Source organism: Neopsephotus bourkii, unplaced genomic scaffold (assembly GCF_033783945.1).
Source record: "Neopsephotus bourkii isolate Nb327-2 ecotype Australia unplaced genomic scaffold, CSIRO-AGI_Nbou_v1 NB_1279, whole genome shotgun sequence".
Lineage (NCBI taxonomy): Eukaryota > Metazoa > Chordata > Aves > Psittaciformes > Psittacidae > Neopsephotus > Neopsephotus bourkii.
Genome location: NW_026901764.1, coordinates 1,643,574 through 1,667,270, shown reverse-complemented (window position 1 = coordinate 1,667,270; position 23,697 = coordinate 1,643,574). Strand labels below are relative to the sequence as shown.

Below are 23,697 nucleotides of genomic sequence, written 5' to 3'. Positions count from 1 at the left end.
AGGTACTGCAGATCATATCCAAAAATGAAAGGTAATTTTCCTTTTCTTTTTTTTAATTTTATTTTTATTTCTGGGCAATTCACATCACAACCAGAATAAGGTGATTTACATGTCTTTGTGTACTGCAAATGCCTGGCTATACCCAGTGGGTTTGTATTTGTGTTCAGGGACTAATTGTCTCTGATGTGGGGAGGCTGGTTTTGACCTCTGATTCTTCCTACAAAGCTGTGGTTTCCGGTTTTAATCAAAACCCCAAGGACATTTGAAGCATGGCCAAAAAGCACCTTCTAGGTTGAACCTTATCTAATAATGTGACACATGTAAATTCTGGAAGCGTAAATCTCAGTCACTTGAGCAGTGTGTTTTTATATCATCCTCTGGTCCAGCGACAGACACAGCGAAAGCGGACCGATCTCCTGGTGCTCTTACAGATGGCTCATGGCACATCATAAAGTTAGGACTCGTTAAGGAAATTCCATAATGGCTTTAGTTAATAAGAGTGGAGTAACTTGCTGTTTTAAAAATGCATTGTTGAAATCCTCCATTTCCCATTGGAGGGCTTAATAAGAAAAGGAGAGAAAGAACAAGGAGAACTAAGGCAAGGGTAAAGTAGGAGTGAGCTTCAGCTGTGCAGAGGTCTGCACCCCCTGTACTGGAGTCTGTGTGTAGCAGAACACAAGAGGTAGTGTCGTTGATACATGATAAGATGTGAGAGTGAGTTATGCAGTAAATCCTGGGAATAACCTTTCCTGTTTACATGTTTGCATGCCTGGGTATTTTCTCTATTCTCCGTAATGCTGCAAGCTGGTGGTGAGGGTGGGCTTTTATCTCTAGCCAAGGAGAAATTTCTAGGATGACATACCTGTTAGCCACTATGAAAATGTGTTATTAATGATGTTAATGCATTTTTTCAAAGCTATGTAAAAGTAGCCATTCGTGTAAACATTGCATTTATAAGGATGATGTCACTGAAAGTTTGCTGATTGCATGTGGAACCTGGTGGCAGTGGTGCACTTAACTGCTATGCTATGGTTTCAAGGAGGGGAGAACACTGCTGATTTCCTCTCTTGGGGATAAAGAGCTAAATGACTTCTGCCTTGCCAGGAGGAAGACTTGCCATTTCCGGGCATGTTATGCTGGGGCCTCATTGCCAATTGCAGTGGGTTCCTGTCCCAGTCCCTCTTAAAAATTGGCAGTGTCTGACTGTCAGCTGCCATTCCTTAAGTGGTCATAGAATAAACCAATTGTGCCCCTTTTGTCGTGCTCTGTGTGTGTGCCTGAATGCAGGTGGACATGGGTTAAACAGCATGCAACTCCACAGTAAGCACAAAGAGGCAGCTGATTTTCTGGCAGTGCCAATATAAGAGTATAATTTTTTTTTTTTACCATCTCCAAGCCAGCTTTTAAAATGGCTCTTGCTGCAATTAGAAATCAGTATCCCCTGACATAGGATTACTCATTAAGGGTGTCATCATTGTTAATTCTTCACCTGGGGCTAAGAGGACATCATTAGATCTCTCTGAAATGTCTCCTGCCTTGATTTTGAATAAGTAAGCTAGCAATTTAGGATCACAGCCTGGGCAAGTAACACTCTTCCTTCCTGTTCCTCCATCTAGCTTGCAAAATCGGATACTACAAGGCTCTCTCAACAGATGTTGCTTGTGCCAAATGCCCGCCTCACAGCTACTCCATCTGGGAAGGCTCTACCTCCTGCACCTGCGACCGGGGCTTTTTCCGAGCTGAAAATGATGCAGCCTCCATGCCATGCACTCGTAAGTTGGTCTTTGAACAGTCTTTTCCCCTTTTATTATTATCCATTTCTTCTCCTGTCTTTCTTTCACCATATATATAGGAAGTATTGACCAGAGACCTATGTCCTGCTTCTGAGAGCAGTATTCAGTGCTCTTACAGCCCATTGCAGGTGGTTAGCATTTTGGCTCACTTCTGGGAAAGAAAGCATCAGTTCTCTGCCCTGAATTCCCAACAGTGACATGGCTGCACTGACCCTTGAGAGCTTCTTACAGTCTAAATAAATAAATCAGGAGACTGGGAGGAGACAAAGCTGCAAAAGAAGAGTGGCTTGCACACCTCAGTAACAGAGCTGGAAATAAAATACAGGTTGATGTTCCAGTGTGGGGGCCTGTCCAGTGATTACATCACCTTTCGTCTCTTTAAATACTGGTATTTGTAGAAATTATGGAAGCTTTTCTCATAATCATGTGCCTTAGTGTAAATGGGTAATATTTATAATCAGTTTATGTATCTAATTTGCTCAAAATATGGCTGGTTACAGTTAGGAACATAAAAATGCTTATCTGGAAGGGTGGTGGTAAGAAATCTTAAACCTTAATGAAACAAACACCAAAGTACGGTTTATTTTATCCTTTGTAGATAAATATAGCATGTACAGCAAATGGAATTTGCTATAGCTCTACCAAAATACTTCCAGCAGGGAGAACAAACAATGTACTGCACTGAGTACACTCACAGGGTTGCTGAAACAACTCCTTGTCTTATGTGTTGGCTAATGGCGCACTCAGCCGAAGACCTGGGAATTCCAGGCATGCCCTGGTGTTAAATCGTGATCATCTAGTTCTTCAGTTTTCAATTCTATAGGAATAGGGCAGTTTGAAACAGTAAGCGAAAGGGCTGTATTTTACCAGGGGATATCCATTTGTGGTTTTTCCTGAAAGCTGTTGGAAATGCTTCCAGATTTTTGGAGTTCAGCTGTATATTTATGTAGAGGATGTATGTGTGTCTGTGAGCGGGACAAGGCTGAGATATTTCTTTTGTAACATTTTAATATATTCCAAATTCGGTTTGGAGAGATGATTCACATTTATTTAAATCTTAATTTCTCCCTTACAAGGCAGAAACAAAGTATGTCCATAACTAAGCCAGCACTCATCCCTTCCCCACACCCCCTTGACTCCAGCTCTTCTTCAGTGATCTTTTCAGCTGTGAGGTTTTTCTGGTTGGTGTTTAAGCAGGCCTGGGCATAGCCAGGAGCAGCTGCCTTTTGCTTAGTAGGAAAGAAGAGAAGTTTGTATATCTATCCCTTGCCAAAAATTGACTGGAGATGAAGGTCTAACTGTATGGTGAAAATTTGCTAAAATAGGTATGTAGATGCTTTCTATAGTATAATTTACACAAGAAGATCTCAAGTTTGACCATTTTGATAGGAAAGAGGTCTTCTTACAGTGATAAAACTATTGTTTGGAAGCTACACCCTAAATAATTTTATACCAGCAAAAGTTTCTCATAAAGCCCTAGTCCTAGTGAGAGATACCCTGACCAAATTGAAATCAAATTAGTAATCAACTGGTTGAATTTAACTAGGTACGTGCAGTGAATGAAGTATGAGGAGACAGCAAAACACTTCCAGATGGGAAAATTGTTAGCAAGTGATATGTATGTTTGCTTGTATTGCAAAATGTACCCCTGCAAGCTTGGCCCTTATTTGTCAAGTCCTGGGCCTGCTTCTGGCACCGTTCTACATTCCTGTCTTCAGAGGTCAGTCGAAGTTGAAGTCCCCAGTCTCATTCTTTTACCCTGAAAACATGAAGAGGGAAGAAGAGAAGGCAAGGGCCATGGTGCTCATCTCAGTCTTCATCTCTACATCAGTCCAGGAGAATTTGGCAAGCAGCAGCAAGCGAACACCACAATCCCACAGACACCTGGTCCTGGCAAGCAGGCCTGTCTCTGGAGGTCCCATTTCTTAGCTCTTCATTTTCATGTAGCTTAAGGGCTTCTTTTTCTGTGATCCAAGATGAAGGAAGACACAGAGGCTATTTCTGAGCTGGCTTGTGTGGCAGCTTTGCTCCCCCACTCACTGCTGTGCTTGCTAATATCCCCTCTTTGAGGTCAGCCCCAGCAGTGTTGGAACACTGCTAGGGTGGTACTTACGCAGGCTCAGGATGCAGCCCCACATGTGCGGTACACCTCTGTGTTGCTCAAGGGGTGGATTGCAAGGGAGTTTGGAGGAGCCGTTTGCTCCCCACACTGAGTAGCCTTCTGCCCACACGCTTGAGGCAAGTGACAGGAAGCATTTAGAGGGCTCTGCTGAAGGAAGCCCCTCCAGAAGAAGCTCCCCGTTTGTCTGCCTTTCCTGACAAGATGTGGAGACAGAAGGGAGTGTAAACATCAAAGGTTCTTTCAGACAGATTCAGGCTCTAATCAGTTCTTACCAGTTGGTTAAGCCAGGTGACAAACCCAATTCCCTTGTGCTGACAGCCATAATAATAAGGCACCTTCTTTGTTCATTACGCTCTCTTTAACCCTGGTATTCTCATTCAGGCCTGCATTTAGTAATCGCTCAGTGTGACGGTGCACTAATGAAGAAATAAAACACAGTATCTGAGATCCATTCTTCTAGCAAAAAGATAGACTCTGCTCCACTGGCTTGTAAAATCAGGTTTCTGTTCACTTGGAGAACTATTAGACCAGGTGAATAAATGTAACATTTCGTAATTTGGAGAGGACACCTGGAATGGATTGTAGATTGATCCTTTCTTCATTATTTCTAAACATTTTTTAAGATTAAGAACTTTAGCCTTCTTAGGATGTGTTTTTATAAAGCTTTGACCCTTGGCTATTGATTTCCTTTATAGTTCCTTAGAACTGGCTGTTCTCGTCACTTATGTCTCCTTCTGGGTTGGGGGAGGAAGACTATTATGACTTTCCATTAGCCTGATTGTGCTAGTGGATGAAAGGGAATTGAAGAATTCTCCTTCCTTTTCCTTTCTTGCAATTGCCATGATAAATAATAAAAGCAATATGTATTTCCTGATGCACTGGCCTGGAGAGGTGCTCTAGAGTCTTTTCATTCCATAATGCCACTCTCTGACATCTCCATTCTTGCTGATTTGTCCAAACTGTGCTTAACCTTCAGGTAAACTAGGCATCTAATCTAAACAAGTAACTCAAGCTCTGGTTTTAGTATTCTGCTCTAATTTAGGTCTGCTAGAGTGAGTAGTTATGTCTGGCTTAAAGCTTGTACAAGTTAAGAGCAGAATGTGGCAGGATGAGAGCACAGGAGACTCTGCAGTGGGGTATGTTGGAAAGCCAGGAATAGACACCCTGACATACATGTTTAGTAATGCATTTTTTCCATTGAGCTTGTCTCATGGGGATAATCATGAACATGTCAGTCGCCACTGAGGAGCAGAGTTTCCCTGGATCTGCTGCTTTGACCTAACTCAGGAATTCAGACTTTCAGCTCTGAAGCAGAGTTAGCTTATCAGCTATCAGAGTGAGCATGGGGATGGTGTAATTGACCTGTAATACATTTGAACAAAAGTTGTGGAAAGCACAGGTGCCTTTCCCTTTTGGAAGCATCACAGATACAACGTTAAGTCAACTGTTTACACCTTCATCATATTTCTGTACTTGCTGAGAGGATGGGTCTTTCATGAAGTTAACAATCTAATAGAGAATAAATTGCCTTACCAATACACAAATCCATGAGGCTGAAAAACAATCAGTCTCAATTATGGTCCTCATCCCTGAGTTTCCTTCTCTTTAAGGAGATAGTCTGTGAATTGCAGTCTAGTGCAGGCAGGTGCAGTTCCCACCCAAATTAATGCATTTTGGTCCTGTACCCCCACCGTTAATGAGTCGAATTCTCTGTTTCTTAACAAACAATGATCACATTATGACTGAGAACAGGACAGTTTTGTATTGTTTATATTGTCTGTTCGATTCAGATTATTAATGATTTTTAATTGGGAGCCTTTTACAAAAGAGAGATTACCAGCATAGACTGTCCAGCTTGAAATCTGTCTCAGTAAATGACCCTGAATAATTCAGTCTGTTGTGCCACCCAAACAGTGACTGATTGATTGATATTTTGGCGTGGCCCGAAATATTTCTAAAATGTTTGCTTTTAAGACAGTTTATACTGGAGAATCTTAGAGAGAATGAGAGCAAATTTAGTGAGATACAAGAGAAAAGTGCCTGCTTTAAAAGGGCTTCCTCCAGTTTAGGTTATGAAGAAACTGAAGAGCCTGACTTCAAACAGCAAACATCACTTACTTGTCTTTACATTCGCCTCTTCTAATTGAATTTAGTGCACTGCTGTATTTCCTCCAGAAAGTATATTGTTTTTAAATTACCATTTCAGTGCTATTACTCAAGGCTCCTGCTTCTAATGCTTTCTGACAGTTATCAGCATAATGAACCATAATGAAATGATGAGCAATCTACAGTGGAAACTCAATGTGGATTCCACTAGAGCTGTGTGACTGTGTTGTTAAGATTTGAATGCACATTAAAATAACACTGTCCTTATTTGTTTCCAAGGTCAAGGCTTTAAAAAAGGTCTGAAAGGTCTAAACACTTCAATTTTGTAAATGTTGATCTAATATGCACCCTTAGCACAATCTTCTGTTGCATTTAATATATCTCAGAGATAAATATTTGACCCGCATTTTCAAAAAAAGAGTGAATTTACCTACCTAATAACTGTGCTTGCAAATGAGTAATTACACAGGAGCTGATTATTTGAGCATACATTTATTACGATTGCTTAGACTACTAAATAAACAAATGTGCTCTTTTTCCTTCATCTGAACTTGTGCCTTTTCGAAATTTCCAGACGGACGCTGATTATCACTGTTCTAGCTTTTAGAAGAATAAGAAAGTAGGGTACAACACGCGGTCATGTTGGCTAGTATGTTGTATGTAGGTCTGCACTGGTGGTGTTGTGGTTCCTTTCCAGGATTTGCACATTTGTCCTGGCACTACCTTAGTCCGAACTCTGCAGTTCATTCTAGCCTCTGTTGTTGGACCCTATTCTCTATAATATAAAGTATATGCCAACACAGATACTCAGAGGTTAAATTTGTGTAATAATTATTCTACCTCTTTACATATGTCCGTATCTTATTTTGTTCATAAAACATCATATAAGGTTGTTCATTGTGTAAACAGTATGTAAAAATGCCTTTTGAGGTGCAGTATGGCCGTTGCAAGAGCAGAGGGAACAGTGGGTAAGCAGTATGGAGAGAATGATTTTTCTTTTCTGCACAGGCTGGAAAAATAGACCATACATTGCTGCCAGACTGAGAGAAAGGGATTGTGAGTGATGGGAATCTCAAAGGAGAGGGCTGTCTCCCCTTGTCTGTGGTGACGGGCTGAAGGAACTGAGAAAATGTTGAATAAGAAGGGGAGTGGTTATGGCTTGAAGAGACAGGAGTAATTTTGACAATGTGTGTTTATAATCAGTAGACTTGAAATCATCACTCCTTTAAATACAGCAACTGTTTATTAGCTGTCTTCTGATTTTCTGGCCAGAACCGTAAATTAACAGAGACATTTACTCAATTAAGTGGGGGGCATTGATTTGGTTAGTCAGGACCCAGTTCTGTAGAGTCGTTGAAGTAAATTAGAGGGCTAATAGAGTAACAAATTCAGCAGTTGGGCCAATGACAGAACAACTTACTTTTCTGGCTGGATTTCTTTCCTGTCAGACTGTCGGGTAACTTTTTGGTATCCGCAATGGAATCCTTTTTATCTCGAAAGAGTGAACACAGGTAGTATTGTCTGCAGCACAGTGTATTAGAGTAGATGTGACAATGTGCTTTAGCATACGTGGCAACACAAAATGTTCCTATATGGTAGTTTTGGAAGAGAACCCCAGAGCCCACAGGAGTGGAACCTGCAAGCATCAGTTTCACAAACCTCTGCCAGTGGTAACTGTACCTCTTTGCTTAATTTGCATAGCCTGGAGAGAAGAAGAATTGCTGATTGGATTGTTCTCCAGGTAAAAGGAACAAAGCCTATTGTGAAGCTGGTAACCAGGGTTCTTTTGACAAGTAAATAGGAAATTGTACATGCTAGTAAAATGGGCATTTTATCATTGGCGCTGGTCCAAGATCCCTAGCTTGGCAGAACTCCCACTGAAGTCAAAAGAATCTTGCCCGAATAAATAAATTAAAAGTTGTTTACCAAGTCAGTTGCCTTATTAAAACCCAGTCATAAAGCTAACAATGCACAGAAAGGAGAGGTAGAAATCGAGCAGATGACTGATACTTAGTGGCTGCTGCATCTTGTGGACTGTTGACTTTGGTTTCACCAGTTGTAAAAACACATAATCTATAATGATAAATGGTCAGGGATAGCCAGGCAGACAAGAGGCGAGGGCTGTCCAAACTGTCAGTACTTGTGTAAATGAGCCCACAGTGACAGGAGACCTGTCCATAACTGCTGAAAGAAGCAATTAGTGGCAGCAACATATACAACTGTCACAGGAAAGTGTTGGCTTTATTTCTAATCCTAAACTTACACAGCCCAGGTGTTTACTCTTTGGTATAACTTGTCTTTCAGATGGTTAAAGATCAACAACAAAGGCTTATCTGAAGGGCTTCACAGCTCACATGCTGAAACATTATTGACAGCTCCACAGTTATATAAGTTTAATGAAGCTTTATGAGATGGAAAGAGGAGGCCAAAGTGCTTTTTCTTGCAGGCTGTGCCTGGCACTGCTTTGCCAGACATTTTAGTGAGTTTAAAGACATTGATTATTTAATAATTACTTTTTTTTGCATCTCCTCTAAAAATAGTAACCTCTCTATTTCACACTCAGCCCTGCCTCCAGGGAGATGAATTTTAGGATCATGATCAAGTTAAAGAGTATTGATTAGAATTGTTAAAGGCTGTCTGAGCAATAACAGTGTTATGAGGCCTTGTTGAGAGAGTAGCAGTATGGTTACATCAGTGAGGCTGGCAGCACAACTAAAAGCCTTAGCAGAGCCGTACTGCCTCTTAGTGCCCAAGCTAGACCCTTCAAAGGTACTTGATGTACTTCCAGTGACATTTCTTTGCTCTCTGTAGATACATTCCAAAGGTCTTTGGAGTTGTTCATTGTATGGATCTTTTCTTTTTTACACCTATTTGTTCTCTTTATTCTTGCTGTGTTGTACACAAAAGCTGGCTTTCAGATCTTGTATGGCAGATGTGTTAAACTTTTCACCACTTCTGATAGTGCGTTTCTAGTTAGGTTTTCTTGCTATTAGATGGTTGGATGCTTACTCCCAGATGCCTGCTGCTCCTATAACTTATCAAAGACTTGACTGCTCCTCTGTAGTACAGCCAAGGCCAAGTTACCGATTCAAAACAGGCCAGTTCATACAAGGCTCCTTTTAAATGACGGTGAGTCATAGCAGCCATCCCTGTTCTATGAATCTTGTTTATTATGTAGCAAATTAGCTCAAGATTTCTGAATACCCTGAGTTCCCTTTGAAATCACCAGAGATGAAGAGGGTCAGTGTCTCTAGAGCAGGCTCATAAAGACGATCCTTTTGTCAGTCCTGGTCCAAAGCCCATTGAAGCCTGCTGGTCTGCCTGATTGACTTTGATTAACAAACACCCGTAGCTGGCACTCCACTGCATTTAACAGTATGTTTACAGGGTTTTCTCAGTTTGAGGATGAAGTTGGAAAGCTTCAAACTGCAGTAGGTTATCATTTTTACTGTTTGTCAGAATAATTCTTAATCCTTACCAAGCTAAGGTCTGATTTTTCTGCCTCAAAAAAGAAAGGTGGTATTTTCCTCAAGGAGAATGTGGGAATGGTTAAAGATTAAAGTCTTTTCTACATGCTTGAAGTTTTCTGATGTCTGGTGGGATTTGCCAATGAAGCTTCCTTCCGATCTCACTGTCAGTGAACACAGACCGAATGCAGGGTGACAACCCACTTGAAAATAATTATCCATTGGCCTTGCTGCAGAGACATCTGTTACCTGATAGAGAAATGTGCACACACACACTGAGTAAATTATTTTGTTTAAATAATTTTCTTCTTCTAGGGCTCAAAAGCTTCATCCTGTTTGTTACTTGGTCTCATGCATAAATATTGAAAGCATCTTTCTTTTAAAGGAGGGTACATTTTAAATACACTGATCCGGTGACTGACAGGATGCTTATAGTGAAGGCTTGCCTTCTTTAGCATATATACTTGAAATATCTCCATTAGCTCTTCCATGGAGAGTGTGGGTTTCAGTCTGCATTTTTAATAGATTCCCTCCCACAGGTAGATCTTCCAAGGTAATAAATATTAACTGTACCGTAGGTTAGTAGTAAATAGATATAGTTACAGTCCAAATACTGATAATATCAGTTTACTCCTGAATAATACTGCTGCCAAAATAATCCACTGCTGCTGTTAGTAGCTGAGGACTAAGCTGGCACAAAAAAAAACTAGCTCCTGGTGAGGAACCCTCTGCCAGGGGACAGGCTGGGGCAGAGAAATGCAGGCAGGACACTGTTTGTGGCTGGAGAGCTTGATTTTGGGTGCCACCAGAGTGCGTTTCTCATAAGTGCTAAATTCATTTTAAAGGCATTAAGTGTCAAAGCCCTGTGCTGAGGGGCTTTTTAGTTTTCGTTATATTTTTATTTCTCCACCTAAAAAAGAGTATATAATGGTTATTCAGGTCTCATAAAATTGGCCAAATGAAAACCCACAACTTTATCTTCAGTGCTTTGTCCATGGGACCTCCGAGAAGAGGAAAAAAAGGGTTTTTTTAATTTGCCTGTAGCTTTGGTGAACAAAAGCTGTTTGCCCAAAAGTTGGAGCTGCTAGTTGCCTAAATGTGGGATTCTGGCATCCAGTCAGCTTGGGGCAGCAGAGAACCAAGCATCATCAAGGTCCTCCTTATTTCTTCTCATTTTATGGGACAACAAAGTCATTTGGGATGTTTTGCTGGGAACCTTTTCTTTGTCTTATTCTTTCACTGTCCTTTAATCCATTCCTCCTAACCATACACTGTTGCTGAACTAAATTAACTGGTTTAGTGAAGAAAGTATTCTTTGTGTCAAACAAGTCTGTCTGGTCCAGTTGTAGAAAACTGTAATTGAATTTACTGCATCCACCCACAGAGACTTTTAGAGAAGTACCTTGCTGGGCAGATCAGTAATAAAAAAGGAAGATGTAAAATGAGGGATATTAAAACCTTTGTCATAACCATTTAAGCACAGTGCACTTAGAGTTCTACCTTCAGATCCCAGGGTTAGTTTCCAGAGGTATTTTTCAGTTGCGTAGATTGGTTGGTTTACAGCTGTAGGGAGAAAAGGTGGGCTGACATGGTTGGAGTCTATCTGCATGCCAGACAAATCATGCCTGTTTGCCTGTCTCGCTGGAATCCCTCCAGCTCCAGAGCCAGCCACAGCATATTCTTTGACATGGGTTTGTGGTATATGGAGTTGGTTGAGGGAGAGGCTCTCTCCATTTGACTTGTGCTTCATGGTGGTGCTGAACTTGCAGTCCTGGTGCACCCTGGTTATACCCCGTCCTTGGGCATGCCGAGATTCTTGGTGTACTTTCCCTTTGGCATGCGTGAAGGGATGGGTGCAACTGATCCCTGAGGACAGCAGAAATTTTCACTCAGTTGCAGCTAATCATTGGATTATAGAATGGTTTGGGTTGGAAGGGGCCTTAAAGCGCATCTAGTTCCAACCCCCCTGCCATGGGCAGGGACACCTTCCACACGATCAGGTTGCTCAAAGCCCTATCCAACCTGGCCTCTTTGTCTAATTGCCTTTGTGCTATTTGACTGAAATCATTCATTGTGTTCAGGGTAGACTTTCTTTTTCCTAGGCGGAATGATTTTGCCAATTCCACTAGGTTGAACCTCCTACAATTGTTCTGTTATCCCTTAGTGGCAGGAAGAAAGAGGCTTTGGGATAACTTCCTCAGCAGGAACACAGGCATTCGAACAACAGGCAAACAACCTATTGATGTTGAGCTGACAGCCTCTGATGGTCGCTCAGTATGCAGGGTAGCAATTTATTCTCCTTGCAAATAAACAGTTTACTGAAATGACATTATGCCCAGTGTTAGTCTGCAGCCTGCTTCACTTCACAGCCATGGCCTCCTGCCACCTGTACCCCACAGGTACAGGTCGGTCCTGGAAAGTGAGTTCATTACCGGGTCTTCACTGCGGAAGTTGTATACGAATTGCTTCAGTGCTTGGACCAGACTTGATCCCTGGTGTGAATCACAGAGGCTCTTTAACTATACCCACAAAGACCTGTAATCCACAGAGAGCTGACACACAGGTCATGTACACACAGATGTTGTGTGGTCTGGAGGAAGCCGGTCAGGTGTTGATACATGCCCTTGTCATGGTTTTCATCACGCCTTTATCAGTGTTGCAGTGGCTTGCAGACTGGAGTGGGACTTGAGTGCTTTGTAGGAAGCGAGGGAGAGAAATATTGGTAGATGAAAAGTTAAAATGCAGCCCAAGGTTGTAGTAAGAGTGCTAAAATACTTTTGTTTTTTAGCACAAGTAAGGCTCATTTGTTAACACCTTAAAAGCACTAGTTTTCCTGAATATCCATTTGACATATGATACAACATTGTCCTTAGGACAGACAGATCTGTATCTGTGGATGAAAGAGACAGATAGATGTAATAGCTATAGCTTATTGCAGCAAGCAAAAGACAAACAATCTGCATTGCCCAATATGTTTCAGTAAATCTAATAGGAGGGTTGAAGAAGATAGCAAGATTATCTTGACAAAGATTATTTGTTGCTAAACAGGCTCTTGAATGTTTTCCTCAGTTCTGACACACAGGCTGAATGGCTCCACCCAGGGCCTCTCCATTTGTTTCATGGCTCAGTTGATTTCGATAGATTTATTGTGAAGCAAGATTTATGGAGCCCCAGGAAGGAATAAAATTAAAAACTTCCGTTCCTTATGTTCCCACAGAGGAGACAGCAGTGTCCGCTGATGGTGATGGTAAATGCTCTGGGTTGGGGAATCTGGCTTTCAGGCCCCATGATCAAACTCTGTCCTCTTTGCAGTCCCGGATGGGAGAAGTGCAAGTGGCTCTGCAGTTCCATCCCTCAGGTTCTGTTGTCTTGGGCAGGGGAAGCAAGAGCATCCGGCTTCCTACCATCACAAAATGAACTTTAAAATTAGTTTTTCAAAATAAAAAGTGTCTAGATTTATTTCTCCTGTAGGAACTGTCACAATTTTAAGCAGTATTAGTTCCATGCTTCCAAAGCGCTGATTTGTGCAATAGCATGCTTCCATCAGCAGGAATTTTAAGAAAAATGCTGTAAATCATGGGACTCAGAACAAAATCACAGGTATTGGTACAGTTTTCAGAGGCACAGCTCCCTGTCTTCCCTTTCAGCTGCCCTGTAGCTAGATCTTGCTGACAGAGAACAGAGGGTTTGTGTGAGGGCAGTGGTCTGGCTGGCAGGACGCTCTTTCTGCAGTATCCTGCTAGCTGGGTTTGTCCTGGAATTGCTCTGTCAATTCCAGCTTGCTATGGCCCTGAAAGGGTTTTTGTCTCTTCTAGCAGCAGTAGCTCTGTTGTCAGAATCACAGCAAATCCTGATCACCACTGAAGGAAGGAGCAGATACGCCCTGTGTTTCAACATCTGAAACCAGGCCCATCAATCTGAAACTATTCCCCACTCCTAGTGCCAACAGCTCTATTGATGGCTGTGCTCCAGAAAGAAAAGACATTGCTTTTTCCCTCATGTAATGTTAGCCCACCATTTGGAGACTCCCCCACATCTTCCTTTTGATGCTGGAGGTGGTGTGCTCATCTCTGTGACCTGCAAGCATCTGCCTCCCTGGTTTTCCGCTTCATTGCATCTCTGTTTAGACACTGCAATGCCCTGTCCCACATACTAATTACTGACTTTTTGCTTCTGAGGAGCTTGATTCATTCTGGCACATTTTCCCATGTGAAACTGGACCTAGAGCCTTGGAAAATACCTTAATGGACATTAGAGCAAGTCTGAGTTTAACCCCAAACTGGCTGCTGTGTCTGAGCTAAAAGGCACCTCTTTCATGCTGAAAGTGTGGCAGTATGAGCCTTCCTCATGTGGAGTGCTTCGCCTCCCAAATATCCCCCTGAAATGAGGGCAGCCCTGGCAGTGCCTGGTGTTGCTCAGGGAGGGGAAGTGCTTGCACAGGCACCACCTTACCTCAGCCCTCCTGGCTGCGCTCCAAGTCGATGCTCTCCCTTGTGTGATTGCAGCAAGTGAATGATCTGTAAGAAAACGCCTTTTGCTTTTTCTCGCCATTAAGCTCTTGCTGTTTCCCATAGAAGCAGTTTCTGTGCAGAGCTTGCTGCTTCCAGGAGCTGAATGGCCTCTGGGAGGACAGACCTCTGAGGAGGTCTTTTTGCTTGTTCTCCTGCCTCGATAGTGCTGAGGGACTAATGCCACCTTGTGCACCTGCCTGCCCTGAAGAGAGAGCCCTGGTGTGAGGCAGTTTTTAGGAGTTTTAGAGTAGATGAGTTTAGATCAGTTTCTGCTCAGCAGTTCCTGCACTGCTGCTCGAGTTCATGATTGCAGCAATGTCTTCCACCTCATTGCACTTGCTGGAGTGGCTCCTCTTTTGAAAAGGAGGCTTATGTATTTGCAGGCTAAGCAGAGACTGCTTTCTGCTTCCCAGGGGAGCTGACAAACCCAGCTTTTGGGAGAAGGAGGCATGGCGATGGGGCAAAGGCACTGGGCTGAGACTTGGGAGCGTTGTGACTGATTCCCAGATGTGCAAGGCACATCTTGTGTGCCCTTGTCACCACATCTCTACCTCAGTTTCCGTGTGATTAACAGAGATAAAACCCACTTTCTTTCCCTTTTATTTCCCTGCTAGTTTCTAAGCTTTTTTGGAGCAGGAAATGTCGCTTACTGTGTTTGGTAACTGATCTTTGAGTAAAAGGGTTTTGTTGTTACGAATCCTAAATGCTGCCAGTGTATAAATAAATGTTGAATGGCAGCCTGGTGGTGCGGTGAGCAGGAGGGTTCCCCATCGCAGGGGCTGGCCCTGGCTCTCTGTTCTTGCAGTAATTCTACCTGTCAGCCCTGATTAACTCAGAGTGCTTCAAAGGTTTGGCAGGAAGGGAGGATTTCCCTCTTTTCAAAATGAATATATTAATTTTGTATTTCTGAAGTGACTGCAGAGAAACAATCTTTGCTCAGCTACTGCTGCAGCAGAGGCCTTTCATTTAGGTACTGAAGATAACTAGATACATTTGACCTCAATGTAATTTAAGTCTCTTTTTCTAACCTGCCTCTCTTGAAAGAAAAGTTTTGTCTCCTGCTGAAAATGTGTTACATCCTGGCAGCTTCAAGCACAGACCCAAGGACAGGCTACAGCCCTCAAAACCTTATCCTCCACAGAGTCCTCAGGTCTCAGGCTTCCTTTTAGATGCACCTGATGAACCAAGGCAACCAGAATTAATCTTCGCCATAGCCACCTCTTAGCAGCTTAACCTCTTCACTGCTACACTTGAGGTACTTTAATTTCAGCAGAGATTCAGTGTAATGTATTTGGTTCCCATTTTACCCTGATGGCTGTTTTTGAACCTTTAGCATGTGGCATTATGATTGATTTATTTATGCACTTAATTAAACTGTTGGCGTATCTCCCCCCCCCAGTTTCATAACATTTGACAACAGCAATGGAAAACCTGGTATGAAACTTGGCAGAACTTTCTCTGTCCTTTCCTTTTCTGTCAGGAAACCTGGCTGAACCTCTTTTGCATTCAAACTATCAAATGTATTTTGATAAAATTTAAGGAGCTTTCACAAACTCTCCTATTTCTTGAATAAAAACTGAATTTGTGATTTTCTGCAAAATTATTCCCAGTATTTTCCTGGTAATAATATTTGTGTTTAAAACATTGAATATTTACTAAGACTTGCTGGTTTTACTGTATTCTGGTCTGGATCATTACATTTTACAAGCTTTGTTCTCACTCTTTGTTTCATTTCTATTTGATATAGTATTTACCCTGTGTCCTGTCTCAAAGTACTGTGTGTGTAGTCAGAGTCCCCTCATGCTGTACTGCAGAGTAGGCTGCCTTTCAATGGAGCTTTTTGGGATGTACAAAATACCCCTCTGTTTCATAGAGTTACTCAGAATCATTCTTGTTAAATTTAAGGGTGCAAGAAGCGTCTCACCTCGGCTGTATTGAAATCAGATTAAGAGTCACAGGATTAGCTGTTCTGCATTTTCAGTTTTCTTACTGGTTTCAGGCCCATGGGGATCTCAGCATATAAATAAGATTTCTGTTACAGAGTGAGGCAGGGCGCTGCTGGAGGCACTTTGTCCAGTCGGGCAGAACCGACCATTACAGTCCCAGCAGGTCGCTGAAGGTGCCTGGAGGAGCTGCCTCCTGCAGGCTCTGCTTTGCCTCTGCCGCCCCTTCCCTTTGCTCAGCTCTGCACCTTTCTTGCCCAGGGAGTCCTCTGCATCCTGCCAGCAGCTCTGCTCCAAAATCCTGCAGTCCCTGTGCTGGAACCAGCAGGGAACAGTTTGGCAGCGTATTTATGAGGCTTAGTGTCTCTTGTCCCTGTGGTGCAAGAGGCTGTGTTGTGTCCCTGATTCAGCCTTGTTTCCAAGCTTTCTGTATGGTCTCTTGTTCTTGCCCAGTTTTCTTTTATCAGCTCTTCTTTCAACTGCTCACCATATTTTCCTCTCCAATTCTTTCACATTCTCCAGCACTTCCCTATTGTAACCTTTATTCTCTGCCCTTCAAAGTCCTAGTTCTGTGTCCAGCTTTCTACTCAGCTCTCTTTCCTGCATCCCAAAGTGTCATTTCCCAGTTGATGGCTTCAGTCTTCGCTGAATGCCATCTGACATCAACTTGTCTGGAAAATACTGCGCTTCTGTTCTTAAAAAAAAAATATCTGAAGATCAGCAATTTCAATGAGAATCTGTCTGTAGGTAATGGGAGACCTTGAAAATCTCCAGTGAAGTAGGAGTTTTGTGCATTTGATGCTTTTCTTGGGAGGTCATGGAAAATTGAGTGTAAAATACGTAAATGTTACATTTTTCATAACAAGTCCAAATAGTGAAATTGAAAAAATATGGGGCTTTCAGGCTCATTAAGATCTGGAAAATACTGATAATTGATCAGATGAAGAGATCAGTTTGGTTTACCAGTTAATTTTTCACCTTTATCAAGAGCATGGAGAAATAAAATTCTCTGTGGTCTCTGCTGTCCTTAACTGGGAGTTGCACATGCTCAGTATCACCCAGGACCCTAAGCCTGAAGACACTATGTAGGCTTTTTGCACATACTAAAAACGTGGACGTTTTCTTTCTAGGCCCTCCATCTGCTCCCCAGAACCTGATTTCCAATGTCAATGAGACATCGGTGAACTTGGAATGGAGTCCCCCGCAGAACAAAGGTGGTCGGGAAGATGTCTCCTACAATGTGGTATGCAAGAGGTGTGGAGCTGGTGACCTCAGTCGCTGCCGGTCCTGTGGCAGTGGTGTGCACTTCAGCCCCCAGCAGAATGGCTTGAAAACCACCAAAGTCTCTATTACTGACCTCCTGGCACACACTAACTACACCTTTGAAGTCTGGGCAGTGAATGGAGTGTCCAAGCAAAATCCCAGCCAGGACCAAGCTGTGTCAGTCACTGTGACAACTAACCAAGCAGGTAGGAACCTGAACTCAAATTCTCTTCCTCTCTCTTTTGCCTGTTTTTGAGGAAAGCTGTGATTTCCAGTACATTTAGCATTAGCAAATGAATGTGAGGAGTCATAAGATGTGTAATTGGGTGAAATCCCTATTTTTTCATTATTTATATGGATAGTTTAAATTCTTTAGAGCTAGAAAAACAGAAGAGTTTGACTCCTGTAGCTGGGAGCAGAGCTCTGCTGCAGCATGCTGTGAGGATATGGAGAGACATTCTTCAGAGGCAGAACAGTACAGCTGCCCAGGGTGGTGCAAGGGGACTGAGCCAGGGTCACCAGCAGCTTGGCCCTTTGTAGGGGAGACCCTGCACATGGATACAAATGTGACCTTGGTGCTCACAGAGAGCAAAATGCGCACTTGGGGAGCATAGGACTGTGGTTTTGCCCCCTCCAGAAAGGGCTGAATAAGACTGAAAAAGAAGAATGAGCTGATGCTGGCTTGCCTTCATGCCCTCTTTCCTCTCCTGCAAAGTCAATTAGATTCTGTCCCATTGTTAAGTAAATACCTTCTTAACCTGCTGCTAACCACATTTCAATTGATCAGAGCTGACATTGCTTTAGAAATCCTATATGAGCCTTCATCTTATGATGGCTGATTTTTGTGTTTCACTCATCTGGGAGAGTGATATACTATTTTTGTTTATATCTGGTTATTTCAGAAACCCAGTTCTACTTTTTTCAGTCCCCTGTGCTTGACCTAGCAAAGGCTGCTGAAGCAGATTGTGGTTTAGTTTTGATGATCATTTGTATCAATTTTCCCTTTAATTACATGAAAACATTTCTTGTTTGCAGCTTGCTAGGGTTTCAAGCACAGGGTTCCAGTTGAATTTTTAATTTAATGCACAAAATGTATCTGAATATGACACTCTTCTATATGCAAATTAGGTATCCAGACTGTCAGACTGGCTACAAGACCGTCAAACCTGTTATCTAATCGCTCACAGCGCTGATTGCCTTCCAGTCCCACAGATGTTGCAAGCATTCAGCACATTAGACCATAGCTTGCAGGGTTATCATTTATCGTTAGACTTATGATGTATGGGACAATATTAATTTTGTGTATTTGGATAGTACTGGCCTATATAAATATTTTTAATTCTGTTCCTAATAGATGCATCTGAAAAGTAGCTATGCATAGTCTAAACCTACAAATTTTAGGTGTAGTCAAGAACACTTCAATATTAACAGTGAGAGATACACCCAGTTTTGCAGTGACAGTTACAAGTGAAATTGTCAAGTCCATGCTGAAGCTCCTTTGAAAATCTGGTCCAGTGTTTTTTGTTCTTTACACATACAGTTAACAGCATCCCTTTTAAATTATGAATCAAAAATTGAAACTATCGCTTTGCCTGGTGAAAAGAAGGCTAATAGAGAACAGGGGCTATTACAGAGTCTTGGGAGAAAGCTGTGGGAGAATGCTGTCATACACTATACGAAAAGAGAAGGTTGAGAACAGCAGCAGGGACAGTGTTTTTGTGCTATGAATGCCTAGCAGAGAGTATTTCTCACTGATTTTGGCATGTGTAAGGATTAGTGGATGCATATATGCATGAATAAGTGAGTGGGATCCATCTACCGTGTGAAAATTCTACCATCTTATGCTTTAATATGCAAACTGGAATCTGATTGAATATGCAAATAAGAATTGATTTTGTTTATTATCCATGAGTAGCAGTTCTTCACATCAGAAAATTTGCATTTTTGCCAACATTTCCAATTTTGAAACATGCCCAGTCTATCAAATGCTTCAGAGGGCTGGAGAAATCTCTACTGGTACAAATGAAAATTAACTCCAAGGTGCCAGCGTTCTCCCATTCTTCATCCAAGTGTGTGCATTCTGCTGCCTAGAAGATCTAAATAGAAATGTGTGGCCTAAACCTACAGATCTCAACTGAGATAAATAGTCCTTACATATGCAAATAATTTCATTGATTTCAGTGAAACCGCTTGCTTGAGTAAAGGTTTGTGAAGTTGGACCCTTGGGTTTTACAAGTACTGATCTGTTTAATAATTGTAAATGTGTGTCTGGGGTGCATTAAAATTCTTGTGCCACTAATTTTCTTTCGCTATGTTTTATTATAAAGAAATCATGTCATGATAGAGCTCTGCCACAGGCTTGGTTTTGATCTCGCACCTTTCTTACACTAATGTAAAGCTACCTTGGTTTCTTTGGAGCAATTTCTAAAGTCAGATTAAAGCCAAGATCTTCCTTTAATAACACTCTTTCCCTGTTTTGCTACTAAGAATGAGACTACTAATGCTGAAAATCTATAAATGACTTTATCGATTTTGATATCTTATGCCTATGCTTTCCAACATTTGGTAGAATGCCAGCCCCTATAGAAGGTGGCATGCCTTGGGAGAAGGACAGAAAACAATGATAAACCAGTTACGGGTGTGTTCAGCACTAAACTGTGTTGCAGTGACTTAAAAGGTGCAGCTGAAAGGCACAGGTGTTTGCTTTTGCCATTTTATTCCTGGAGATAATGAAATGAGGCAGTTTACTTCCCCCCTTTGTTTAGAAACTCTTTTCAGTTTCCAGCACTTTAGAAAAATGTTTAAATGAAAATAAGCTTTTACCATTCAGAGTAGGATGAAAAAGCATTTGAAAATGTATTTTCCCTGCTTCCTTTGAAAGGTTCTGGGTTTCATGGCTTTTGTTTGTTTGTTTTTAAAAGAGATAAACTAAATCTTAGGCTTTGATCCAAGTAAAAATTTCTATCTACAAGTGAAATACTTCAATGTTGTGACATTTTAAGACATTCTGAATGGTGAATTCAGCTTGTTATTCTACATATTTAGCGTAATGATGTTTTTTGAAATGAGAGCTGATATTCTTTTCCCATGTAAGCTTAAAAAGAAATTAAAGCAAAGGATGGAACACTGAGCTGTTGAAACATGGAGCCAGCACCCTTAGCACAATTAGTACTGAGAAATGCTGATATTCAGGATCTCCACCAGCAGTGGTGGCTTTTGTGGCTGTTTTCGATCAAATGAAATCAGCACTTTGTCCGTCTTTTAAAGATGTGAAATGACTTGTGGAAGGGATGTAAACCGGCAATTCTTACGTGATGCTGCTAGGAGAAGCTAATTTCAGTGAGAATCCTTACCAGACAGTTAACTGAATAGCTCAAAATCTTCATTTGCCTTTTTTTTTTTCTATTTTATTGCTAAGGGTAATGCTGTGAAGCTGGTCAAAATTAAAAAGCAAATCTCTCACCAAAGGGACCTTGTTCACAGCAAGCAGGAAGCTTTTGTTAGGTTTCTGTTTAAAAAGGCACTAGTTTATATTTTTATTAAAGATCACAGCTGAGCTGTTCAGGTTTCCAACCTGACACCCAGGCTCACATCTAAGCTCATCTGTGTGCGCGCCGAGGGGGCAGCACCGCAAGGACAAGGTTTTGCTCGGATGCTAAAGACGTTCACAAGGGCAGGGAGCAGTGGGGAGAGGGGGGGACAGCCTACACAAGCTTTAAATACAATTTTAAAATCCAAACTCATGCTGCTTGCTTTGCTCCTTTGTTTTGTTTGCATTTTATGAGGGATGGGTGTCCTCCAGGCTCGTCTGCTTGCTGAGTTCAAACGGTTGATATTTCTGAATAAACAGACTGCCTGGTGAATTGTTACCTTGTTAACCTTACCTTGGGCTCAGTGTTTCCTTAAATGGACCAGCATAGCTAGATGAAGGCTGGATGTGTCAATTAGGATAAAATAGAGTATAAATAAGTAAACTACTTTCTCCCATTGCATCAGACTGGGTATTTTCAAGCTGCCTGTGCTCAGGATCAAGAACTGATCTTTTCGTATGAATTTCTTGGGCTCTCTGTCCCACTTTTCCCTCTTTTTGTTCTCTCTCTTCTCCCCAGTTCCTTTGTCTCGGCAATCCCCTACACCTTCCCTGTCTAGCTGTCTGTTCACCTGTCTCAAAGCTGCTTCATCTCAAAGGCAGAGCAGTGTGGCTGGCGCTGCTGCAGTCCTTCCCCCCTTCTTTTGTATGCTCCCCCGGTCCCTCACCATCACTCAGAGCCCTGCGGTTGTTCAGTATCCATTTTCAGGCAGGAACTAAAATAGGTCACGGTGCCACCAGGATTTGAGCACTGCCGAAGAAATCCACGTGAATTGAGTATTCTTCTGGGACAGGCTGTAGTGGTGATGACCAAATTGTGATGAACCCAAAACACTGACATTCAGTACAGGGAAGGAAAATATCAACTGTTACTCAGTTTGATTTAGCCTTTAGGTTTGTGTGTTATGTTCTTAATTCTGTTACTAAAAGGGAAAAAAACCTGAAAGATACTGATGCTTTGAGAATGATTGTGTTTTAAGTTAGAAATGGCGGAGGGGAGAAGTGGGAGTTATTTGCTTCCAGATTAATAACAAATTATACTGGACTTCTTGGTAGGGGAATGTATATTCCCATTTTGCGTTTTGGTGGGTCTTCTTTGAAAGCCCACATTTCCTTTCAAATGCTGATTAGCATTCCTCACGTGTTGTACAGAACAGCACAGAAAATGCATATAAGGTCTTACATTCTGCCAGCATGGTTTAGCCTGTGCAGAACTACATTTGCAGCCGGTAAAAATTCATGGGCATGCGTTGCCCTTGGTCAGTGTGCACTCCTCATATTGACAAAGTAATAGTTGCTCAGGCAGATCAAAAGCAACACATGCCAAGGCCAGGAAACCTAAGGTTTTTCAGTATTTTCTTTTTAATGTGCTGCTTTCCTGGATATTTATAACTCATCTCTAAAGAGCTGCTCTGTAGTGAAACATCAAAACCCATTGTTAAGTAGATTTCAGTTGCAGGGCTTTCGTTAGGTGACTGCCTGAATACCCTTGAACTACTACTGGAAAATAAAATTAACAGATACTCAGAAGATCGATCGATTTATCTGTTTCTCTGCACTCCATCATGTTCTCTGAGTATAGTTCTGGTTTCAGTATAAGTAACAGTAAATCATTTATGTTCACTGAGAGTGAACATAACAGTTCTTGATTTTGTATGTGGGGATATTTACGAGCATAGTCAGAATCTTATTGATAGGGAGGTCATGAAAGAAGATAATTTTGCTTTCAGAAACAGCAAGATCTGTAGTTGTTCAGAATGCTGTAGTTTTATGCTCAGCTATTGCAAAATTTACCTTTCTTTTTTTTTTTTTTTTTTTAATGTAGTCCTGTAGAGCTGTTTACTGTTGTGTTGAAATGTGATTTTTGAAGGGCTGTGTAACACTAAGGAAGGCATCATCTCCAATAGCTGGGGAAGCAGCTCTGTGATCTGGAATACAGGATTCCTCATACAGTTGTGTGACAGTTTCACAGGCCCTCTAAATAGTGTAAGATGGCAAATAAGTCATTCTCTGTTCTGACATCACCCTTCCCTTGTGCCTGCTGAGGACATCGGGAGGCTCATGCAGATCAGCTCCCCTTTCACGGCTGGTGGGTTTTCCAGCCCAGCTCCCTGCCTAGCTCCCTCGGGAGGTGTAGGGACAGGGTAGTGCTGGTGATGTTCAGGGTGTTGTGACGGGTAGGATTACGGTTCTGGGGCAGGCTGTTACAAGGAGAGTGTTTTGATTCAGTTACAAAGTGGTGTGGTTTGCAGCAAGTTGGACAGCCCAGCTGGGAAGCTGTGGAGTGAGTGGCACTGCAGATGCTGGGCACAGCAGTACCTCGCTGCAGCTTTCCAGACATCCAGGAGGCAATTCAATTTCATTATTTTTATTGTTTTTCAAAGTTATTGCTACTAGCATGGTCCCACCCTTTCCAGTTACTTGTCCTCTGAAGCCAAAGGATACAGGCATCGTATTGCAAGCACACAAACCCCAGAGGAAACTCGTGCATATAGTTGGGTGTGTTTAAACAGTCACAGCACCCTGGACACCCAGTTCCCCACGAGCCTGAGTTAAAATAATCTCTTGGCAAACATCTGGATGCATGCCAGATGTCCAGAGTATGGGATGTGTGTGTGATACTTCTAGCTGCTGCATTCTTGTTTTCCTGCAAAATGTCAGGGTAATGGAACAGGGGAGTTGCAAAGGGGTGTTCTGCTTTAAAGGTGTTTGTACTCGGGATGATGGATCAGCAGTCTCCTTGTTCCTCAAATGGAGCTGTGGCAAGCGTGAATTCAGCAGGGAAAGAGATTCAAAACTAGCAGGCAGGGACTTGAAAAAGGGGTGATCGGTAAGCGTGACACTCTGGGTGATTTGTTGCAGTATCTTGCAGAATTCCAGGCTAATTTTATGCAACTTTCTCA

At 42.1% G+C, this 23,697-nt stretch overlaps 1 protein-coding gene across 4 annotated transcripts in view; it reads left to right on the top strand.

Moving 5' to 3' along the window:
- Window positions 1-23,697, top strand: part of EPHA4 (EPH receptor A4) — a 225,955-nt gene that overhangs the window by 161,020 nt on the left and 41,238 nt on the right. For all 4 annotated transcript variants that reach the window (XM_061365138.1, XM_061365137.1, XM_061365139.1 and 1 more), the window contains 2 exons: window positions 1,617-1,772; window positions 17,073-17,411. In XM_061365138.1, the coding sequence (XP_061221122.1) occupies window positions 1,617-1,772; window positions 17,073-17,411 (495 nt within the window). The remainder of the gene's footprint in view (window positions 1-1,616; window positions 1,773-17,072; window positions 17,412-23,697) is intronic.